Source organism: Tiliqua scincoides, chromosome 3, assembly GCF_035046505.1.
Source record: "Tiliqua scincoides isolate rTilSci1 chromosome 3, rTilSci1.hap2, whole genome shotgun sequence".
In the NCBI taxonomy this organism is placed as follows: domain Eukaryota; kingdom Metazoa; phylum Chordata; class Lepidosauria; order Squamata; family Scincidae; genus Tiliqua; species Tiliqua scincoides.
In genome coordinates this window covers 224,969,229-224,994,604 of record NC_089823.1, presented here as the reverse complement: position 1 = coordinate 224,994,604, position 25,376 = coordinate 224,969,229, and the positions used below count along the sequence as shown (strand labels likewise).

The 25,376-nt window shown below is 41.5% G+C and overlaps 1 protein-coding gene across 1 annotated transcript in view; it reads right to left on the bottom strand.

Annotated features, from left to right (window-relative positions):
• Positions 1–3,836: 3,836 nt before the first annotated feature.
• SEC62 (SEC62 homolog, preprotein translocation factor) overlaps positions 3,837–25,376 on the bottom strand; it is a 32,377-nt gene continuing 10,837 nt past the window's right edge. Inside the window, exons 2-8 of the mRNA XM_066619876.1 lie at positions 20,230–20,338; positions 18,076–18,181; positions 14,143–14,353; positions 11,708–11,800; positions 8,728–8,788; positions 7,585–7,704; positions 3,837–5,058 (exon numbers count right to left, since the gene is read on the bottom strand). Coding sequence (XP_066475973.1) covers positions 4,580–5,058; positions 7,585–7,704; positions 8,728–8,788; positions 11,708–11,800; positions 14,143–14,353; positions 18,076–18,181; positions 20,230–20,338 — 1,179 coding nt within the window. The 3' untranslated portion in view covers positions 3,837–4,579. The remainder of the gene's footprint in view (positions 5,059–7,584; positions 7,705–8,727; positions 8,789–11,707; positions 11,801–14,142; positions 14,354–18,075; positions 18,182–20,229; positions 20,339–25,376) is intronic.

Below are 25,376 nucleotides of genomic sequence, written 5' to 3'. Positions count from 1 at the left end.
TCACAGCTCAGCAGCTGAGAGGTGCCCTGCGAAGTGATGCCTCAGTCGAAGTGGCACTTCTAAAAGGGTGAACACCTTGGCAGCATCTTCCTCGCTCATCCCTCTTGATCTGCCCCTTCCGCTGTAGTATTCTTTGCTTGAGGCTGTGGCAGCGCAATGCTGCTATGGGAAACAACCAAGGCTTCTGGGGCCTTGTCATTTGGTGGGAGTGCAGAGGCACTGAGAAAGTTTTAGACTATAAATAAGAACAGCAAGGCGCAGAGCAATGAATGAGCCAGGAGACAGATTTCAGAGGGATGCAGAGAGGCTGAGGCTGGAGCAGATCTGAGAGAGCCCGCTGTTCCACCTCTACCAAGCTCTATTTATTCTTAAACATGTGGCGCTATCCCTTGCAATACAAAGAGAGTTACTAAAGGTTATACTGTGTGGGAACCGGCTGTCTCTAGCCGGCTTTCTAGCTAACCACAAATTCCATTGACATTGATAAGAAGCGCTTCTTCATAACATCCTCTTGTTGACAGGCTACGGGGCTTGACTCAGCATGTTATCCAAGGCTGCAGCTTCTACTTAACAAGAACAGGGCAGAGGCTTTCCGATGTGTCAGAATGCCAACGCAGGTGTGCCTGCACTGTTGCCATGTTCACTAAAAGCCTAATATTCTATGCATTTTCCTACACGAGGCCTCCTTCCATCTCTTCCAGAGCCTTGGCAGAAGTGGTGTTGCTGAAAGGGTGGGAGAGCCCCATCATTACATGGGTAGTATGAAGAACTCCCGCAGGCCTTATGTTGACACCCCGCTCTAGCCCAACTTTTACCATTTTATTCACAAGAATAGGAGACTTTGCCAAATGCTTTGCTGAAATCTAGGTACACTGTATCTGTGGCATTCCCACAGTCTACCTGACTAATCATGCTTGAGATTAGCTTGTTCTTAACAAATGCATGCTGGCGCCTAAAAATTACCATATTTTCTAAGTGATCAAAGACATTCTGCTTAAGAATCTGAAATAGGATCTTTCTGGGTGTTGACATCAGGCTGAACAGCAGGTCCTTTCCATCTTCTAAAGGTAAGGACGACATTGGCTCCAGTCCTCCCTTACCCCATGTGGTGACAAGGCAGCCCCGACGGGTCTCCTTGGATCTGCGCCCACTATTGAGTGTGTGCAGAATCAAGGACAGCCATGTCGGGCGATAGGATATGGTGGTAGGGACTGCCACCGTCTCTGCCCCTTCCTGCCCCACTCCCTCCCCCAAACCCAGAACACCTCCCTCCCCACCCTGTCTTGTCTTTCTGCCTCTGGGTGCTCACCTAGAGCACCAGGTGGTGTATGACTAGCTTGTTCCTGGCTCTGGCTCAGCACGTGCTTGTGCTGTGTGAGCTCCGAAACCCACCCAGCGCAGACTGTTGCAGGTGCACCTTACAGCATGTTTGCAACAGTGTGCATTGGGCCCCATTCTCCAGGTGCTCTCCATGTTTCCTCCCTCTCTTTAGCAATGGGGAACATCTACGGTTACGGTCACCATGCACATATGAAACATTCTCGTTTTGGAAAGAACGGAGGCAGTCTTCTTGAGCAAGCCATCATATGTGAATCAGATACCTGCAGAGATTTTGTTTGCAGTCATTAGATCAGCCATTTTCAACCACTGTGCCGTGGCACACTGGTATGCCACAAATGGCCCCCAGGTGTGCCTCAGGAATTAGGGAGAGGGTCATTTATCAATAGGACCATTGGGGAATGTGAGCCCCCACTGACAGCACAGTGTGCCTTGTCAATGACCATTTTAGTGCCTTGCCAGTGTGCCGCGAGCTGAAAAAGGTTGAAAATCACTGCATTAGATGATGACACCTGAAAGCACCAACCATTCCCAAACACCTTTTTTTATTGGTGTGGTAAAAGCTTTAGAAAGCAACCCATCAACCAACCATTTGAGGTTTCGGCAATCACATTTTCTCCCTACTACGAGCAGCTCAGTCGGCTGTCAGAGCTTCAACAAAGTGTGCTATAGTAAGCATAGTTCAGGGCCTGGAATCCAATTATCCCTGTTGAGCATCAATGCACACCCTGTGCTTGAGAACCACATGGATTGTCAGTGTTCAGCCCACCACAGTGTGGCTAAAAGTTAGCATAGGTTGATAAAGTGTGTCTGGTAGGGATTCAAAAGACCATGTGAATAGGTTCCAAGTCAGTTTACCTTCCTCTAAGCTGGCTAAAGTGGTTGTGAAAAGTCTCTTCTATTGATGTGAAAAGCAAACATTTGTTATTGAACTCCAAGAACTAGGACTTGCCTCCATAATATGCATGCTCAAGGCAAATCCTTGTACAGCTGCACTGTGGCAAGATGCAAATGGTCCAGGTAGCATTTTAGTCATTGTCTCTGCAGTAGTACTACTTGCAGCTCCACTTAGCTTTCACATCAAGCTAACTCACAAGATCACTGCACCACCAGTAAATAGCTCAATGCCAAAAAGGACAACTGTTTCAGCAGATTCCATCCAAATGTGTTATCATTGCAAACTGACCAGGCTTGATTGAAATATAGCAGATTGAGCTACAATGTGTGTGGACAGCTTTTTAAGGAATTCCTTACCTGTGTTTTAAGGTGGTAGAATGGTTTATGACAGTCAAAGGAACATGTTGTGTGCATCATCTGTCAGCTTGCTGACAGTGAAAGCAGAAAGAGCCGACCAGCACAGAGCATGACGTTTTACAATCCTGTAAGGCTTCTTACTGTTCTATCTCATTTAATTTGTGTATACACTGCTTGTTTAAACCTGTCTCAGAGACAAAGTAGGTTACACAAAGTACTGCAGTTCAGTTTCCAATGCCTCCAAATAAAGAAGTAGAAGAGCAGAAATCAGTGACTACACGAATACCATGAATACTTGAGAAGAGTACCAGGACAGACAACATACACATCTTAATAAAGATGTGGGGACAGGGCTTTTAAGCAAGGAATCATTGAATACTATTAACTCAACTGGTAGAATCTGAAAGTGCTATCAAAATTACCAGATAAATGAAAATCATGTGCTATTTATTCTCCCAGCTGCTTCGCGAAAAGAACAGGTAATAAGCAGATCAGACCACATTTGTGAATGGTTTTTATCAATGCACACACAAAATGTATATATTTGCACAGTCAGAAAAAAAATTAACATCTTCAGTCAAAACACTGGTGATGGAAATAGCAGTTCAAGGAGAAAAGAAGAGATCTGTTAAGTAAACTATCGAAAATGCAAGCAAATAACTAGCATTATCTCCTCACAGTCACTTTGCTAGGAAGGAATTGAACCTGTATTCATCATTTCAGTTTCAGGCTGAAATTCAGTGATTCAGAGGAATGATGTAAAGTCTCAACTTTAAAAATGTTTATAGAACTAAACACACAATGGTCTCCCGAGTCCGTCAAATAAGGGATATGTAAGAGAGAAAGTGAACAAACTCCTTCAAGATCACAAGAAATTATTTGGTCTTGGTCATTTTTTGTATGAGCTTTTGTTTTAAGCCTACCCTTCCAAAAAGAATACTCTCTTGTGGCAGTGTCTGCTCATCAAATACAGTACTCTACTTTCTGAAGACAGAAAGAAATCAAAAGATTAACATTAAGGCATGAGCTACGCCATCTGCTTTAGTTGGATGAGAATCCGTTTACTTGAATATGTGGAATGTTGGCACAGAACTAAAAGCTGTCGTGGACACAGCTGCCAATCACACAATTCTGTGAGGTCCCCATGACTTGCATTCCCTAATACACTCACCCCCACCCCCTGAAATGGCTTTCAATTATACAAATTGAAATTGGGATAAAACTTCCAAATAATAAGTAACAGGTAAAATAAGGGGTTTGCTTTATTTGTATGTTATGTACAGAATACACTTTTTGAATTATGATGGGGCAGGTCAAGACAACAGCTATAACCTCCAAATTATGCTGTTCTTTTTCACCTGCTGGAGATGACTTCTTTGCTCTGAACCTGGTGGACAGTACAGTCTGGATTTCCTAAGTTGGTTGCACACAGTTAAACAATTCTTCAAAACCTACAGCCGTTAATTTGTACGCCTTTAGAAAAAAAGTTTTCTTAACAAAAGTTCTGAGAAAAATCTTAGCTACATGAAGATTAGTATCAAAAGAACAAACTGAAACGTGCTTTGTTGTATGTTTCAGTCAAATTAACCTACTGGGAATAAACTGAAATGTGGTTATGACGCTTCTAAATTACTATTCTGGAAGAGCTTTCGCTTCCTGAACACAGGCACTCTCTCACAATATTACTAAGAGAACTATGTTCTTCAGTATCTTGGATGACTTACCTAGGTAGATTAGAAACTGGATTGACTGACAAGTTCTGAAAACAATAAGGTTTTCTTTAGTGTCTATTAAATTACTTTAAAATGAGATCAAGTAAAGTGGTTTTCTTTTGTCTGTAAAACAAACAAGAAACTATGTTAAGAAGCTGTTTGGATAAGCTGTATTATGTCAGCAAAAAAGGAGGCAAGAATACTATCAGATGGTGTACCAGCCAACGCAGAAATCCCGACTGCCTGCACAATATTCTGTCCCAATCTAAAATGGATTATGATTGTTCATGTAAAGGTGCCGTTTCTTCCCCCTCCTCCTCCTCCTCTTCTTCATCTTCTTCACAATCCCCTTCGTCCGTTTGCTGGTCAAGTTCCTCTTTTGTGATCATTTCAAAATCATTTCCATTGCCACTACTATGCTGGGACCGGTCATCCTCCCTCCTGTCACTGTCTGTATCTGAATGCCGCTCTCCTCCAGAACCTTCTGACCCCAAATTCCCCAGCACGTCTGCTTTGGCATCTTCATCTTCCTTCTTCTCACTGTCAGATTTCTCCTCACTGTCAGACTTTGGCTGCTTTTTGGACTCAGGCTTCTCTTCTTTCTTTGAGTCAGCTTTTGGTCCTTTGTACTCATGTGTGTACAGCGGCCTGAAGGAGTCAATGAAGCCAACATCAGCAGTCAGGTTTGGCAAGAACCAGAAGTGATGCCTTCCACCTGTTATTAGCCAGATGATCAGGAAGAGGATGCAGCGAGCTGGAAGAAAAACACCCAAGTATTTTAAAACAGGTCATTTACAGAAGACAGCATGGTTTTTGTAACTGCCAATGACACAAAATACCCCAAATGGTAAACAGAAGCAAAATCCTGGGTGCAATGAATAACATCACCCAGCATAACCCTGAGGCTGGCACATTACATGTTCAAGTACGGCAAGGCCCAGGATGCCACACCTCTAGTTCTTTTCCAGATGTTGCTTTCTTTATGTATTAACCACACAGAGATCAAAGGTTTTAAACACAAGCAAAACTAGCTAGTACTTATTAAGCCATGACATTCTTAAACAGCTACTTTCATTTGCTAGTGACAATGTTTTGGCTATCTGCCATTCTTTAAAGGCAGACAATAACCAAATCTGACTGGCAGACAGTATACTAGTGTCCGGTCAAGCTGGAAGATAAAGGCTGAAAACACTAAAAGAATTTCCTCTTGTATTCCCTGCATATCTCAAGTTGCTCATTGCTTTTTATGTATATTTCTAGACCACCAATGAAATCTCCAACGTAACAAAACTGAACGGTATACAGATAAATAACCTATGGAAACAAATGACAGCAAAAAACAAAGATGTGTGTTTGAAAACGATATATCACTTCTGGCTTGACTCCAGGTACTGAAAGTCAGCTTTAATAAAGCAGTCTGACCCCCCGTTTTATGAAGTTGGGCGGGTGGTGATCAAAAAGAGGGCTTCTCAGTTGTGATGCCCCACAAATGCACTGAATGGCTTGCTCAAGGAGATTTATCTGACATCCAACTAAATGTCCTTATGGTGCCAGGGAGAGACCTTTTTATTTGCCTACATCTTCCAGCACGTAACTGAAGTTGTTACAGAAGGTTTTATTAGCTCTGCTGGACTTTATTATTTTTTGTACCTTCTTGCTTTCTTGGCTTTAACAGTTTTAACATCTGAGTTTTATTACGATTTGTTTATATCTTTTTATGTTGCTAACCATGCTGCAAGTTTTTAAATTGAAGGCCAGCACAAAAGTCCTATAAATAAAGTCTCAAGGGGAAATAAACAGCATAGCTGTGAGGCAGTCCCACAACCATTCCCTATATGCCCTTGATGCATAGATAAAATAAGTAAGAGGGTATTCTGAACAATTCTAGAAATCACAGTGGGAAACATGAGCAGCAGCTGTTTCCCAAGGTATACAGGAACAGGCAGCCAAATCCTGAGCTGCCCTGTGTGCGGGGCTGCAGCGGTGCTGAAAATGGCTGCCGCCGCCTATTCAGGAGAAGGGGACTTTCGTCCCCTTCCCCTGGGTAAAGTGAGTAGCCCCACAACTAGGGTCGGCGGATGGTCCAACACGGAGCAAAGCTCCACTGGTCCCACCTCTCTCCTGCCCCACTCCCTCCCCGGCACACCTCTTCCCCACCCTCCCTCCACCTCCCTCTGCCCTGGAATGCCTCCTCCCTGCCTCCCCCCACATCCCCACCTACCTCTCTGCTGCCCGGCGGTCCATGCGACCACTAAGCAGTGGAGCTCCGATGCTCCACTGGCGCTAGCCCAGCACCGGCTAGGGCCTGCAAACGTGTCTTTTGGCACTTCTGTGACAGAGCGTGCTGGCAGTAAATTAGTGCGCACTCTTTAGGATTGGGCCCCAAGCCATTTAAGGCTATATAGTTAAAGCTATCAACATGAAGTCTGTCTAAACACTTGTATAAAAGTAATGAAACAGCTGGAATGAAACCTAATCTCAGTGAACCACCTCATCTAATAATCTCTGATTGTTTTGACTCTGTCCACTATCTTTTAGTTCTTGTGCACACATCACAGCAAACTCTAGCTTCCTAGGCTCTTCATACCTTTTTTCCTGTTTGACCATTTTCCTTCTGGCTTCATCGTATCAAGTATAGATTCAGCTCAGGATTCATTTATAGTTAATTTTTTAGTTCAAGTAAGTCAAGTGCTTGTAGTCAAATAGACTGTATAATTTTATGCTTCACTATCACTTGTACTAAGCATACCATATAAAAAGAGTTGTATGAACAGGCCATTAAGGATGATAAACAATCTGTTTATGGTCACAGAACAAGACTCTATACTGTTGCTTCACCGAAACCAAACATAATATCTTAACTAGAGTATGGCAAGACCCAATTATGAGCAAGAAGCTAATGTAAACCTTTCTCACTGGGAATTTCTTATGGCATAAGTGAAACTGTGATGCTTGGCACAGGCAGGTCAAGTCCTTGCTGCAAGAGCATTAAGAGAAAAAGTCCTTGCTGCAAGAGCATTAAGAGAAAAAGTAGACAAGATTTCTCTAGAGGGACTGATGCACTTAGGTTGTCCCATGAGACAGAAACAGCAACAGAGCACTGCAGGGCTGCCTCTCACAGTCTGAAATCAACATGATGAATGCCCATTTGCAGTCAGCTATTTTTCAAATGGCACAATGGTGACATACAGTGGCCACTTGGGAAATATTCACATTGTGTAAGCCTACAGGGAGCTTAAAGCAGAACTGGGAATGGGAGGGAGAAACAATACACACTTACCAACAGCCAGGAGGAGAATACTAGCCACAAAACAGCCTGCACCTACACTGAGATAATAAACGCCTACTCGCATCTCAGCAGGCCAGAGTGGGAAGAGAGTGGCAGCTATAACAGCAATCACTATTTTAAAAAGAGAGAGACAGTAAAAGTATGAGAAAGACCAGGAAATCTAACATTTAAAACAAAATGAATCAGAATTGCCCAAACTCCAATTTGTTTCACTGCAGTGGCACAGGAGAATATCTTGGCAGATAATAAACAAAGGCTTTAGTGCAACTCCCTGTAACTTTCCCTGGACCTCAAGTGTTCATTCTGTCCCTCAACATCCCACCAGTTTCACCTCCCTCTATTCGTTTACTTCACAATTAGAACTTAATATGGGAACCTTTGATGTACATTACATTTAACAGTCATCATCACTCCTTGGATGAAACAATCCTTACATTTTCCTTTGTCATTAATCAGTTTTAGACATGGGGTCAACAGCCTGCAGTTCATGCTGAATGCTGTGTTAAACCATTCCCTGAAACAGGCACAATGGGCTTAATAGTACTAAAGTATTACAAAATAGTCTGTAAGCTACTGCTTAGCTAATAGTTAACAATACTTACAGAATCAGCAAGCGCTATACATTGGTCAAAGAAACAGTCTCCATTTTATTGGGAATTTCTAATGCACCTATTGCCATACTCATTGTTTTTGTTACAGAATGGCAATTTTTTTTTTTTTTTTACCAGAGCTGGGATTCTGAAGTAGATGGTACAACATCATAATGTTAGAGCCAACACATAAACACTAAAAAGGCCTTGCCTTTGGGAAAGCCAGAGATATAGGATTGTTTGACAGGACTCCTTGTGTCACTCATTAATGCTTCTTCTTCTAGCTCATCTAGCTAGAAGAATAAGTGGTTCATTGGGCCACCTAGCTCAGTACTGTCAAAAGGTCCATTGGTCCACTGTGGTCAATTGGTCCATCTAGCTCATTAGTGTCAAAAGGCAGTGGATCTTCAATATTTCAGACAGGAATTTTTCTTTGCCTTCCTTGGAGAATTGAATCTCGGACCTTCTGCATGCAAAGTGGATGTTCTTTCATTGAGTTACAGCCCCTAGTCTTGACTGTGGCCCCATCTCTTCCTATACTTACCAAGTATGAGTCCCATGGCAAAAGTTTTAAAATGAACTGGGTCATAGATCCACACATACACCTGAAAGGAAAATTATCAGGTAAAAATTAAATCAGATCTGAAAAACAAAGATATATGGGGAAGCTACTTGAGATTATTTCCTTGGTAGTAGCTCTTCACTGTAACGGCACAGAAGCCATTTCAGTGCCATCTATTTTTTAGGATGGTATAAAGACAGAAAGGACTGTTCTCTCTAACTAATGTTTGTAATAAAAGACAAACATGCATAAGGACACAGACAAACGTCATGGAACACTGGACAAAATTGGGCAAAAGAGAAAAGCATGAGGATGAAATTTGAAATGTGGTTATAATTTAAAACGGTTAAAAGAGAAAAGCAATGAAAGTCTAGTGGATGAAAATCAAGGTACTGCTGTAGTGACCAGGGTGAGACCTGGGTATATGTGGAAAGGGGTATGTGTCGTGGCAAGGAAGGAAGGAAGCAAGGAAACTCCACTGATAGCCCCCAGCCTTGATCTACCTACCTAGGTCCACTCAGACTTGTACTAGCGAAATTGCTGGTGCAGGTCTGAATAGACACAGCAAGGCAGCAGAGGCTTATATCTGGGCAAAGCCACAAATGTTCCCTTACCTGGAGGAGACCTCCAGGACTGCCACACACACACACACACCCCCAAGCAGGATGCAGTGTGTGCTCTGATGGCACGACTGCATCAATGGGTGGGATACTTGGATCGGATACTAGGGGCTGTCAATTTCTTATTTATTAGAACAATTCTAAAAATAAAAATTGGGCATTACTACCATAAAAAATAAAGAGAAAAACCCACCTGCAGCTGAACAAAATACTGATACTATAAACTATGTACAGTTTCCTCTAAATCTATTCTCTGCTGTTCATACAGCAGGTCCTGCTCCCTCCACGGAGCCTGCTCTTTCTCCCTAGTTACCTTTTATGTCTGGAAACCAGCTGACTTGGCTTCATTCAAATAACTTCATTTGGAATTACATTTGCTCGCATGACGCCTCGTATCTTTTTTTCTTTCAAATTCCTCCTCAAAACCCTATTTTTCTGAGAAGGCTTCGGCACAACACCCTCTTTCCTTTACCCTACTGCAACTAAGCCTAAGTACAGAACTATGAAATAATTGCGTCTACTTCCTCCATTTACCCTACCATAGCTACTGCTCTGCTTCTTGTGCTGCTTCCGTTTTGTCTGTTTCTAGATTGCGAGTCCTTTGGGGCCAGGACCAGCCTTCTCACCTGTTGTAAAGCACCAGATACCCTGATGGTGCAATATAAACTAAGGAGTTTTGTTCCAACTGCTATGTCTCATATTTGTGCAATTCCAGGTTATACAGCTGCTTTCTTCCAAAGTGTGCTTTAATTAATTTTTAGTCTCCAAATGAAGTTCTTTGAATAAAGCCAACAAGCTTTATTAGTAACGGTAGACTGTCTTTCTGCCTGTCTGATCGTCCCACAAGGAGAGAATCTGCTGTCAGCAGTCCCATGCCCTACATAGTAAGTGACAATTACAACCTTAGAGTCTTACCTATTTTGCCTAGGGAAGAGAGGAACACAAGCATTATAATAAATACCTAATTCCCAGGTTCTCCAAGTGTGAGAAACAAGGCCAGTGCTATCATTATGCTAAGTAGACAGCCGCCTAGGTCACAAACCTCAGAGGGGTGTAGTTTTATACAGATGCATTTTTTTACATGGGTTTAAAAAAAAATTAAACTGACAATTTTTTCTTTTTCATTTTAAGATAAATACCGCAACAGTGCTATGGAACATAATTAAAGTCTTATGGGAAAAATATTTTTGGAGGGGGTGCAAGTAGTTAGCATTGCCTAGCGGGTAAAACAACCCGGCACTGGCCCTGGTGAGAAATGGGATAGGTATGATCCTGGGAGAAGGATGTCCCCAAATTCAGGCAGCAGTTTTTCAGACTCCAAGGAGCTCAGCAGCAAACCTGGACTTGCTAGTTAGCTGCAGACACTTGTGGAGCGGCCACATGTAAGGGCAAAAGAAGGGGAGGCCGCAGCCATTCAAACCAAGAAGAACAGAGATAACTTCAGTACTAAGTTTTCTAATTTACAGTCATCTCTGAATATTGCTTGAAATGCATCGTGCAAACATATATTTACTGGAGAATTTCCCAGTAAACAGACCATTTTTTCAGCACCTGGGTTTGCCTTTATTCTTGATTTGAGCAGCAGCCAATCCCAGCACTCTGGGAACTGTACCGAATCATAAGAAGTGCCTTGCTGAATTGCAGCAAGGTCCGTGTAGCATTAGTGAGAACATTCTACAAGTCATGACTTCTGATAATAATTTTTCTATTACGGGCACAACCCTAACCTCTGAGTTAGGTTAGCACAAGTCACTTGTGCCAACCTGGGGGTGCCGCAAATGTGCCATAAGGCATGTCTGTGTCAACTTAAGACTCGGTGAGGCCAGTGCAAGGAGCTGTGTTAGCCTCCTTATGCCAGATCCAAGCCCAGCAGGGTTTGCATTGGGCGAGCTCATATCCTATGGTTATGCCGGATCCTGACCCCATTCCTGGGCAGTGCAGAGGGGCCTCTTGTCTCTCTGTTCTGCTCGGATTTCTGTCACCTCCTGAGGTGGCACAGATCCATGTAGACCCAATGGAGCCAGTACAGTTTGGCACGGGGTAAGGAGAAAGTTTCCCCCTTGCCTAAGGTTGCACCGATTCCGGTCCCAAACTTGAGCTGGATACAGCACAAGACTGCTGGCCTGCCTGTTCCAGGGCAAGTTAGGATTGGGCTGTATGTTAGTCAACTTAGACATGCCTTCTTTGACATGGAAAAAGTCACACCTCCGATAATAAAATTATAATTCTACTGGAAGATTAGAAAGAATCCAGTCAGATCAGTGGAATTCTTCACATTTTTATCACCAGTAAAGATCACAAGATAGCAAAACATTTTGGCAACAATATTTTGAATACCATACCTCATTTCCATCCAGAAAGACCTGATCTTCATGAGGCTCAAGCTTAAATTTTCTCTTTGTCTCCTTCTTCTTAGGTGTGCCAGGAGTCTCATCCTAAGGACATATATTGGTTGAAAGTGAGATCAAGAGCTGAGAAACAGAAGTCCTCAAGTTATTCTTGGAAGTCAAAGAAGGCTGCCAATTCCCAGCTTCTGCCAATTATTGATTTGGATAAATAACATTCAAATTCCCATTTGGATTACAATCTTTGACCTGGGACATGTCCTTAAGACTAGAATCCAATGGACTCTCCATTTAAACCTGGTAAATAATTATAAAGATTGAAAATGTCTTAGGGCACAATCCTAACCAGGTCTACTCAGTTCTATTTTGTTCAATGGGACTTACACTCAGGAAAGTGTGGTTAGGACTGCAGCCTTATTTACCTTTTATATTAAAAGCTTATCTCTGTAAAATTTCTCTGACTTCAATAAAACGTGTGTTTTTCTGCGAAGGCTCAAAACATACCTGTTTCGCCTGGTATTTGACTGCTGAGCAGATATTTGCCCTCTATGCCTCTAAAACAGTACTGTAACTTGACTGCCTCCCAGTCAAGAGTGTGTGTGTATATCTTGTATACCTTGTATGTGTGTGTGTGTGTGTATATATATATATTTTCTGTGGGTTTTCTGTTGGATTTCTTAGGAAAAGTATCTTTATCAAATGCAAATCCCACCTTATCAAATACAAATTCACTTCCATCAAATCCAATAATAGGAATATGCCTTACAATTTTCAGATTAAGCCTGTGTAATTTAGCTAATACCATAAACTCTTCAAAATGCGATCCAGTCTCGATTGAACACATGAAACTGCCTTTTATTGAGTCATCTGGGGGTCATCTGCAGACAGGTGTTGCTAAAAGAAATGGCAAACTAAATAACAAACAACTAGGATAATGGCAGGAGTTCCCTTGCCCCATTACCACCTCAGGATCAAATAGATGGAGAACATGAAGTCTGAATCTCCTTCTTATCCAACTTGAATGGGGTATCCATTTGACAGTATCCACTGAAGACCGAGGTGGATATATGCAGGTTCATTCAGAGTTTACAACTTAGGATGTTTTATAGGGGATGCCGGTGTGTAGGCCTCTGCCTTTCATGGTAAGATGAAGCAAAAGAAACAAGGACATTCCTGCAATTCTTTTCCATAGTTGTACCTGTTTGTATCTGGTAGGAGACCTTTGTGCATAAGAAGGTAAGGTTCTGATGTGATAACCAGGCTGTGGTCAGGGCACTGAAACACCAGTTATCCTTGTCTGAGATTGATTTATCTGGTCAAGTACTTCATATTTTTCTGCTTGTCCACTATCACTTCTTTTATAGCCACTCAAATACTGGGAGTAGACAATGTTACAGCAGATGCCTTTCAAGAGGAGAGGCTCTAGGTATGCAGCCCAACCCAGATTCCTTTCCCAAAGTTTGCTTGGCACTTGGAACACACCATGATGCAGGGAATATTCTCTTCTGTGCCAGAAACCATACTTCAGTCTTGCACTACTGTGTTGTGTGCCTTTTGTGGCTTCATCAAGATCAAGACATGTGCCCTTAAGAGCCCTATACTGAAGATCATGATTCTGGTGCAATATGGCAGTCAGGACCATGGAAAATCATTTGGCAGCCTCACTTTACTTTGTAAAGGTCCAGAGATTCATCAATCCCTGTTCCTTCTTCCAGGTGAGGAAGTCATTGGGGAGCTGGAAGCATTACAACCCACCAGAAGTGAGAAGGCTCACAAGGAAATTTTTTGGGTAGAAAAGTGTCTTTTGGGGGTGCTCTGTTCTCTGAAAAACAGCTTAGACTGTAGCAGTGCCAATGCACACCTGAGGAACTCACCCACATTCAGTCCCTGCCTAGTGAGGGATTTGCTCTCACCATCCCCTGGATGGTAGCCCCTTTTCACCCACAGGGATGGTAGCCCACTAACATGCTATCACACAGGTGCTCCTCTGCAGATACAGGTCCTAGTCATTTTAGGATAAGAGCTTCCTTGGCAGCTTCATGGATGTTCACAGAGTATGATATACAGCTTCTGGGCAGATGAAGGCTGGGAATCTACAACTCAGCAGAAGCTATGTAATATTTTGAGTGCCCATCTGGACCGTGGATTCGTTATCTTTTTAATAATTTTTTTTTCACTTCTTGTAAAATCTCCAGGTCCAAGTTGTTATTATCTCATGTTCAAAACATATAACAAGGATAATAAAGTAAAGCCAGAGAAAATACAAAAAAAGTTCTACTAGGAGGTCTTAAATGCAACTTTAGGATTCTTTTTCCTGCAGTAGGAGGTTTATTTTTCCTTTTGTCCAGTTCCATCTCACTCTGAACGGAATGCTATTTAATGCATTATTTATACAATGCTCGATCCCTGCAGGTTTGTAGGGTTACACTCACCTTTTTGCTCTCCTCTTTCTCACCATCCTTTTTCTTCTCTTTCTCCTTCTTAGCCTTTTCTTCTTTTCCACCATCCTTTTTGCTCTTCTTCTCCTCTTCTTTCCCACTTTCAGGCTTTCCTTTATCCTTTTCCTTTTCTTTCTTTATATCCTTATCAGGCTTCATTTTCATCACTTTTAGTGCTCGATGGAAAAACTGTTTCTTTAGAAGCCTTGAAGATAAATTAAATGTGCAGTTCAGTTGAGGATTAGTAGAGTGGAATTAGATGGAAAGGTAAATCCAGAACTACAACTTTACCCAAGCCAGCTACCAATTATTATTTCACATCAGCTCTGGCAGTTCTTTAGAAACACAGTAGATACATTTCTTAAATTAAAAAAAAAAAACTTTGTAAAAGTCATCAGAATGGAGCATGGGCTTCATAGCTCCTTGGTGTTACTGCAACTTGTCTTCACACTAGAGAGTTAACATCCATTTTCTCAACCAGTTACCATTTCACAACTGATATGTGCTGGTGTTAACTAACAGCCCAATTCTAACCTGTGCTGATGCAAAAGAGCCAGTGCAGCCATGCCACACCTTATGCTGGAAATGAGTAGGGTGGAGTTCAAAGGGACATTTGACCCCTGGCCCAGGGGAAAGCACCAGCCTGGACAATGGATATACACTGACCTAAACCTGGTGCACCTAATCCGATGGTGCAAGTCAGAGTGGAGCCATGTCAGGATTCCAAGCCCAGGGAGGGGGAAAGGATATGGTGCGCATGGCAGCCACTAACCCCGGCCCTCCAGGGATCCTATCCACCCACTCCCGCCCTGTTACACCCCCTCCCTGCCCTTCCCTCACCCTTTCCCCATCCCTGCACTGCTTGGAGCAGCTCTTACCCGCTCCAGCGCATGTTCCTGCTTGCACTGGTGCCAGCGGGACGGCGCAGGCTTTCCCGCCAGCACCCCATCTTCTGTGCTGTTGCAATGTGCTTTATGGCACATTTGTGACAGTGAGCACCAGCGCAGTGGTCACTGCACCAGCACACCAAGTGCTTAGGATTGTGCTGCAAGTTACAAAATACCGAGAATGATGTAGAGATGCAATGTATTCCAACTCCTATTCAAATCCAATGCAATTCAATGAATACAATAAAATACACATTAAGACTTCTTAATCTTAAGCTATATGAGTATTTTATTCTATTTCTACAAGCCCTAAAAATAATATAAACATCACTGTGCCAATATGAAATCCAACAGAGCAACTACGTCCTGTTACTGCAGACTTGGAGCTAGCTGCCAAAAAACCAAACTTCACCTAAATGTTTTAAGTGCTAGAACAGCCACTAAGAATTGTGCAGGGTGCAAAACCATTGTCAGACTTTTTCCTCAACAAGACACTTTTCCTTCTAGGCACAGCCAATAACACAGGCCAACACACATTTTGCTTCCTTAAACGTTACACCAATTCCTGGGCATATTTGGGGTGCCAATTCCAAAAATGACATCCGTTTTGCCCTATCACGTCTAGTTTGGGAGACACGGCATCGCCTCTTTAGTGAATGGTTCAAGCAGCTTCCTCATAAGAAAATAAGAACAGTTCCACTGGATCACTGGAAGTGTCAACCCAATGTGCGGCGGCAGTAAAGAAGGCCAATTCTATGCTTGGGATCATTACAAAAGGTATTGAGAACAAAACAGCTAATATTATAACGCTTTTGTACAAATCTATGGTAAGGCCATAGTACAAATCTATGGTAAGATCATAGTACAAATCTATGGTAAGAATACTCCTGGAGTATTGTGTCCCGTTCTGGTCACCGCATCTCAAAAAGGATATAGTGGAAATGGAAAAGGTGCAAAAGAGGGCAACTAAGGTGATTGCTGGGCTGGGGCACCTTCCTTATGAGGAAAGGCTACGGCGTTTGGGCCTCTTCAGCCTAGAAAAGAGACGCCTGAGGGGGGACATGATTGAGACATACAAAATTATGCATGGGAAGGATAAAGTGGATAGAGAGATGCTCTTTACACTCTCACATAACACCAGAACCAGGGGACATCCACTAAAATTGAGTGTTGGGAGAGTTAGGACAAAATAAAATATTTCTTTACTCAGCGTGTGGTTGGTCTGTGGAACTCCTTGTCATAGGATGTGGTGACAGCATCTGGCCTGGATGCCTTTAAAAGGGAACTGGACAAGCTTCTGGAGGAAAAATCCATGATGTGTATGTGCAACCTCCTGATTTCAGAAATGGGCGCTCTCTTTTGCACCTATTCCATTTCCACTATATCCTTTCTGAGGTGTGGTGACCAGAACTGGACACAATATTCCAGGTGTGACCTTACCATAGATTTGTACAATGGCATTATAATATTAGCAGTTTTGTTCTCAATACCTTTTCTAATGATCCCAAGCACAGAACTGGCCTTCTTTATTGCTGCTGCATACTGGGTCAACACTTTGATTGACCTGTCCACCACCACCCCAAGATCTCTCTCCTGATCTGTCACAGACAGCTCAGCACCCATTAGCCTATATGTGAACTTTTGATTTTTTGCCCCAATGTGCATGACTTTACAATTACATTGAAACACATCTGCCATTTTGCTGCCCCTTCTGCCAGTTTGGAGAGATCCTGCTGGAGCTCCTCACAATCACTTCTGGTCTTCACCACTAGGAAAAGTTGGGTGTCATCTGCAAACTTAGCCACCTCACTGCTCAACCCTGTCTCCAGGTCATTTATGAAGAGATTGAAGAGCACTGGTCCCAGGACAGATCCTTGGGGTACACCGCTTTTCACCTCTCTCCACTGTGAAAACTGCCCATTGACAACCACTCTCTGTTTCATGGTCTTCAACCAGGTCTCAATCCAGGAGAGGACTTGCCCTCTAATTCCCTGACTGTGGAGTTTTTTCAGTAGCCTTTGGTGAGGGACCGTGTCAAACGCCTTCTGAAAGTCCAGATATATAATGTCCACGGGTTCTCCCGCATCCACATGCCTGTTGACCTTTTCAAAGAATTCTATAAGGTTCGTGAGGCAAGACTTACCCTTACAGAAGCCATGCTGACTCTCCCTCAGCAAGGCCTGTTCGTCTATGTGTTTTGAGATTCTATCTTTGATGAGATATTCCACCATCTTACCTGGTATAGATGTTAGGCTGACTGGCCTATAGCTTCGCGGGTCCCCCCTCCTTCCCTTTTTAAAAATTGGTGTGACATATACTCTCCTCCAATCCTCTGGCACGTGGCCGTTTTGAGGGACAAATTGCATATTTTAGTCAAGATATCAGCAACTTCATTCTTCAATTCCTTATTAACCCTTGGGTGGATGCCATCAGGGCCCGGTGACTTATTGATCTTTAATTTATCAATGAGGTCTGAAACATTTTCTCTTTCAACCTCTATCTGACTTAATTCCTTGGTCAGGCGGGGCCGTCGGGCAGTGGTATCTGCCCAAGGTCTTCTGCCATGAAGACAAATGCAAAGAACTCTTTCCATTTCTCTGCCATTTCTAAGTCTCCTTTTAACTTCCTTTTCCCTCCCTCACCATCCAGAGGGCCAACCGCTCCTCTGGCAGGTTTCCTGCTTCTAACATATTTGAAGAAGCCTACACCACGGCTTCCTCATGAGGAAGCTGCTTGAACCATTCGCTAATGAGGCTATACTATATCTCCAAAACTCGAAGTGATAGGGCAAAATGGATGCCATTTTTGGAATCGGCACCCCAAATTCATATCAAACCACATAAAGTTTGGGAAAATCTTTTCTCACCCTCAATTTTGTATGCCTGTGTAACTGCCAACAGCTAGCCCAGTGACTAATATCAGTGCTGTAATACTTTCTGAGTTAGTGGACAAACAATTGAAAAATATTGTAACACATCCTGTTTGAACAAGGTATGTAGCAGCTTACATCAAGTTTACAATTAAAAGGCCTAATTCTTACCTGTTGCAATAATCAACTACAGACTCTCGAGTTGTAAACAGAGCCTCTTCTCCTTTCTTGGCTTTTGCCCACTTAGAATCTAAAAGGCAGTCCACAGCTTTAGAGGCTAAAATTAAAAAAAAGGAAAATTGTCCGAAGGGTGGTATACGAGAGAAAAGAGGATACCTTAACCCTTAATTCTACCGAAAGCAAATGGAAATTCTGGACAAGTAATGAAATGTTCTCTTTAATTATGCCCTGTGAGTCTTGAAACAAACAACCCCAGGACAGTACCCAAGCTATTACCCAAAAAGTTATGACGAGCACAAGCAGAGAAATAATTCTGGTTGCTGGTTCAAAATAAACATTTGATTAAAAAAACTGATAGTCAGGTTGCCCCCTTGTATGCCATGAGCACACAAATCTAAAAGGAGAACATTTTCATCCTCCGGGTTCCTGTACTCTTTTCCTTTTTCAAAGGCTGGAAAACAGACAGCAGGATGGAAGCTACGAGTATGTCATCAGCTGTAGCAGACTATGAAGATGCACCACTTGGTGGCAGAAGGGAGAAGATTTGTTAGGTGCACTGGAGAGTGCTTCCACCATGCTGTAGTGTTTTGCCATTCTCTGTAGTTATTTAAGATACTACTGATTTTTTTTTCTTTGTCTGAAAGTCGTATTTTGTTTATCTATACAGTTTTTGCTCTTTAAAAATATTAAAAATGAGCTACACTACAGATTGACTGCATTGGCTGTAGACCTGCAAGGTCACGGGTACTGCAGAGTGCAGTTATGTCTCTAATAGACTACCAAGAACGAATTCGGCTGCAATGAAAATATCTTGAAAGTTAAAAAAAAACAAGTCTGTTTCCAAGTAACCATTGTGATGATTACATGAACTGAGTGTGGAAGGAAACCCATGAAAGAGTTTGTGAAAGAGGAGGCTATGAGCTTAATCTGGGCTGCTGGATAGACCAAGTTCCTGGGACCGTCTGCTCAAGTTGACATGGTACTGTCTCAAGTTATGTGGATGGCATAGTGAAATAAAACTGTTTACAAATGTACAGAAAAAAATTTAATTCTCTTATATGTCAATGTAAACTTTTTAGAAGTCAGCATCAGCCACTGATCTACTTCCCACCCAAGCCAGTGGGAAGCAAATCGATCCAGTTCTGATCTGCACTGGACTAGAGGGAGGCAGAGCAGGCCCAAGTGAAGGGCAATAAGAATCCATAGCCCCTTCACCTCCCTGTCATCTGCTATTAACACAAGCAGCATCCATTCACTCCATGGCTGGGCCGGCTGCGATCGGTTCCCTAGAAAAACTGTACTACGTATATCAGCCAAACAGCTAACAGTACATTAGCTAGCAGACAGTAGCTAACAAATACATTTCAGTGTTAGGTTTCAGTAATCAGTGTGGCTAACACATAAAACATCACTTCTCAACATTCTGGCATTGGGGTAGCAAAGACATCTCTCTATTTGTTGTCATTGCTGTTGTCATAAGAGGGTATTAGCTATGAGCACAGCCAATAAACACAGGCCATCACACATTTTGTTTCCTTAAACATTACACCAATTCCTGGGTATATTTGGGGTGCCGATTCCAAAAATGGCATCCATTTTGCCCTATCACGTCTAGTTTTGGAGACACAGCATAGCCTCTTTAGTGAATGGTTCAAGCAGCTTCCTCATGAGGAAGCCTACAACTCATGAGGAAGTGGCTTGAACCATTCACTAATGAGGCTATACTATATCTCTAAAACTAGACGTGATAGGGCAAAACGGATGCCATTTTTGGAATTGGCACCCCAAATTCATATCAAACCACCATAAAGTTTGGGAAAAACTTTTCTGACCCTCAATTTTGTAGGCCTGTGTTATTCTCATAGGGATTTTAATGTCTATTATAATCTGCTAAACCCTTCAGGAACTACAAGTTACAAATCTGAATGAAAATAGAAACAATACATACTACTGGTATACTCAATAGAAGATGGATATTCTGCCTTTTCAGTAGGGCTGTGGTTACAGTTTCAATCCTCCCCACTCCTTATCTCCCTGCTAGAGGAAGAGGCAAATTCATGACCACTGTTATGAAACCAGTTCCTCCTAAATGTTACCATAACTGACAGTTCAATTGCTTCACTTATTGCATCCATATAGTCTCACCGATGAAATAATCAACTCTATGTCCCATCATGTTGGTGGACTTGGTTGGACAGTTGAAACGCAGGTATTTAGCAACAGCCTTCTCTTCTTTGATTGGTTCCCCCACCTCCTACAATACAGAGCAAATGCAATTGTAAGCTTGAGGCTAGAACATCTCTGTTGGATTCAAAGAAGACCCTTTTCCATATATTGCTATATAACGGATTTATAAAATGTAGGTATTTTGAACAATCAACCTAATATCATCATGTGAAGTGAAAGTTTAGTAATGAGATCAAAATTTGAAGATATTCTATAAATGGAAAAGAGAAAAGGACAGGAGAGAAATAAAAGGTTTTCTGAGATAAGAAAGCATTATTGTAATAGAACTGAATGTTACAAATGGACGCTTAGTAAAGACCATTCAAAGTGAAGAGACTTCCTAAATATCAGTTCACACATGCCCATTAATCATTCAATGGCTACACTACGTGATGACTTGCATATGTGAATAGAAGCACTTTAAAGACTAACTGTGGCACTTTGAAGTCTACTAGTGTCATTGTGGTATATGTTTTTCTTTCGTGTACACATATGCCATAACAAAAGTTAATCTTTAAGATGACACAAGACTTTTAGCTGTTTTTGTTGCAACAGGCTGAACGTGCCTAACTCTCTCATGTGTGAATATGTGATAACAGATCAAAGACTACACAAAGCATTTTTACAGCACTTTTCTTCACATGAAACACAAGGGAAGAGGCTATAGTTGAGTGCTAGGAACACGCTTTGAATGCAGAAAATCACAAGTCTGACATTCTGAACAGCCACTGCCAATCAGTGTAGGTCAGTATCTTCAACTTTTGTGACACGACCCCAATAAAGAAAGTATGAGACTGGGAACCCACTGCCAATCCTAACTCCTCTGGGACCCAATCAGTTCACTCCTGCCCACCCCATTTTTCCCTACTGCTTCACAACAACCCTCTAAACTGCCAGCCTGAGATGCAAGGCAAGACAGTGAGAAGAGGCTGTGCAGGATTATATAAAAAACTCTGTTTTGATAAGGCAGTCCCATTATTGGATTGGATTCCTCTCTCTTGCACAGGCTTTGGAAGGCTGCAATGACTTCCCAAATGAGGCTTTGCAACCCCACTGGGGTCACAATGCACAGGTTAAAGAATACTGGTGTTGGTGACGTTGACCTAAATGGACCAACTTGATATAAAGCAGCTTCATATTTTCAATGCTTTTCAATTGCCTCAATCATTTCAGCCAAGTCATAAATCCTTGAAATATCAAGGGGCGGAGGAATCACATGACGTACATGCAAGCATGAACCAGCGTACATACAATACATCTAATCAACCACTGAAGCCATTTAAATCCAAGTTTGGTTTCATTTCAGAAATAACACTCAAATCAGAAAGGTTAAGGTCATCAAACCCTTTCAAAATATAGAAAATGGAACTGAATAATGTGATGAGGTTTCAGTCTGTTTTGCCCACACAATGCCCTTAACTATTTGTGCAGTATTGTGATTATATTGTATTTTAATGACAAAAGAACTCTGATCAAGAGAAATATATGAGAGCGCAAATTTACCTTTTGGGCTGAAATAAGTTTATCTTGAATCTCAAGTTAAGATTGGGAACCCATGTGAAAGAACACTGCTAAGGCTCCTGCCTGATATCAGCAGGTAAGCATACCAAGGCAAGGGAGGGCTAGCAGAAGACAAAAGGTTAGGAACCTCTGAACAGCAGACTATTTGAACATCTCCATCCCTCCGCTGCTCCACTACTCCAGTTTTTGCCAGCATTTATGTGCCGGAGTGACCTATAAAACTGGTTCACTGAATTGGGAAATATGAACGATCCAGTACACATAGAGACCATTTTGTGGTCTGATTGTTCTGCCAGTTCTGTTACACTCCCCTTAAAGAGCAAGGTTCATAACCAGGAACTTACACTTGAGCCCTCCAGTACTCTTCAATTTCCTGGGGGCAGTAGCTGTTAAAGAAGCACCTTTTGCTAGTTTAAGTTGGTGAGCATCAATGGATGAGGACATTCTTCTCAGACAGAAATTTCTTCTCCATTCTGGTCTCCCATTTGGACACCTGTAATGTGCTATACATGGAACCAGCTTCAAATCTGCACTCAGCACACAATGTTGCAGCTTGCCTCTGACAGGGACAAACTACAGAAAGCATATTACTCTTATCCTAGTTCAATTGCAGCTGGCCGCCTGCCTCTGGACACACTGGTGGTTTTTGTTGTTTTTTTTAATAGCCCTGAACTGATCAGGTTCTGTTTATCATGGAGGGTCTCTGCCCACATACATCTCCCATTTGCTCATATTCAGGTGGAATCAGGATACTCCCTCCCTTTTAGGGAAACTGGCTCTGTCCCCACCTCCCTTTAGGAGGCAGGTCCCGTGAATGTGTAGAGCTAAGCTCTCTGTGGTGCGGAACTCATCCTATGGACCTACATGCCCAGCGGGGCTCATTTGCTGCCTCACCATTGGCTGTCAGTTAGCTCAATGTTTTCAGCTAGATGTTTTAACTAGTATTTTTCATCTGGCTACACTATCTGGTTTTTATTTTCTGTTTTATTGCGGATGATGGGCGTTTTCCCATTTTTTAATTGATTGTGGTTTTAGGTTAGTTTTATACATCACTTAGGGTGCTATCTTCTCATTGTGATTCAACCTATAAATGTCTCATGAATATATATGTTAATATTTCACAAAAGAAACTAGGATTGAAGTTAGAGCTGCAGTCCTGTGGACACTTACCTGTGAGTAAGTTCTATGGAACTCAACGGAGTTTACTGCTTAGTAGATGTGTACAGGATTGCACAGTAAATGTATTTTCAGTTAAGATGTTCCAAATAAAGTTCTAAGAAGTTAAATAATGGTTTTAGCCCAATTTTTAAAACTCTTTTTCTTTTATCTTACTCCATATCCACTTTAAGATAAGAAGAAAAATTCAATATACATTGTATAAGTATCACAGGTAACAAACAATATGATAGAATACAAATATTTAAAATCAAGATTTCACATGGTGCATTTATACCTAATAAATACCTCTTTGTTTTATTCCATCAGAATTAGTACTGGTTGAATTTTTCCCCTGCTCTTTTAAAATGTGTTTAAAAGTTTCTTCAGTTTTTGTTTTATAACTTTAACTGTTGAATTTTTTTATTATTTTATTATATTGTATGATTTTGAATATTTGTGATCAACTTGAGGGGCTTTATGAGGGTTGAAAGAAACATTTACTATTACAATAATTCAACACTTCTAGACAGACACAATATTTCAAAGGGCAATGAAAGGAACCCATTGGTTCAAAAATTCTCAAGTGTATTTTGTCATGCCTCCCACACATCTGATGTAGGTAACTTTAAACGTTAGCCACAAATACCAGTTATGATGTTTCCACATACCCACATGTAGTAAGTTATCTTACTTCCAACATTTTGCAATTAAAATTTTGACTGATGCTAATAAGTTAGACACTACGTTTAAGTTTACAGATTTAAAATTTCAAAACAAAAGTACGGCACGTTCTAGAGTTTTCATTTCCAATTGTACCTTAAAACATAATTTCCAGTATCATTGCACCAAATCAAACTTCCACCAAATGCCTAAAAAAAATTCCATAGTGTTGCCACAGTGTCAAATTCCATTTACATTTTGAATTATTTGCGATAACATAACTGTACGCATTTTTAAAAAAATTATCTGGAGCCTATATAATGTACAGTTATTTATAATGGTGTTAGCCCTATTTTTCACCTTTTAATATTTCACATACAAAATGGGAAGAACAATGGAAAGAATACACTAGCTTAAACAAAACAACATGCAGACTAGAACTAGGCAATTTCTGCTTGGTTGAATAACAGGCTACTAAAAGCAAGCAAGAAACCCTGTTAAGGTCAGAAAATGTCCTCCACCTGTGACATTAAAAATCATGTTCAGCCTGTGAAACAAGTTTATTGATTGATGGAGTTGTTTCTTGTGTGTCATTACAAAATTGTAAGAGAGTATAATAAAGGTCAAGGTTGTAAAAAAAAAAAAAAAAGAGTCCTATAAATGAATCTACATGAACCTCAAAGACACAACTTCTGTACTGTATCCTGTACTGTATAGATCAGTGTTTCCCAAACTGTGGGTCAGGATCCACCAGTGGGGTTGCGAGCTGATTTTTGGTGGATTGTGCAAAGTTTCTGAAATATATTTTTAAAAAATCTTTGCAAGCACCCTTGCCCAACTGCCCTTGCAATTTCTGCAAATTGCAGAAGCAGACAATCCAGATGGTGAGACCACTCTTGAGATTGGAATGCTAACCTGCGGTATGAAGTAATCTTCATATCCCCAAATTAAAATGTCATATTTTTTTCAGTTTTCTCTAGTAATCGGCATGCGGTAGATCACGTGCAAACCCTGTTTCAGTCTTTTGTCTAGTCTAGAAGTCCCTGACTGCACATCGTGCTCGCTACTTCAGCCTTCTGGGTACCCTGTAACGACTGGAAAGGTTTGGGGGAACAGTCCTCAAACTTCATTTCTAGGGAGAGTCGAGCAAATGTCTACACACACATGCATTATGTAAGGTCCCTAGCAGCTGCAGGAGCACAGGACCTCAAATATTATTAACAAAAATATTTCTATAATTCTCTTTTTTATCTAGTCAAACTATATGAGTCACAACAGACCAGTGCTAAAAATTTGGAAAGCACTGGGATAGATATTATTGAGTTAGAAAACTAACTACAGTTCCTATGCAGCTCAAGGCACTGCTGCTATTTGTTCAGTCTCTGAATAAGGTGGCAGAGGGTTGTTTTTCAATTAGCACAGATTAAATTGTCCAGGAGAGTTCGTAGGCATTATGGGGATTTTGGACATAACTTTACATAGCAACTAATGACCTTAATTTGCAAGCTATATCTAATAGTATGATTCTATAGTCAGCATCTAGTTAAGGTCATTTAAAGGTGGAGGAACAAACCGGGTGATATTCACATGCAATTCAGCTTAAACCCCATAGCGTATGTGGTTAAGGATTAAAATAAATGTTAATTACGGTTTAGAAATCAGGAAGTGGGATCACATACACCTTCCATTTTCTTGCAGAAATCCCACAATTCCTCTAGTATAGGATT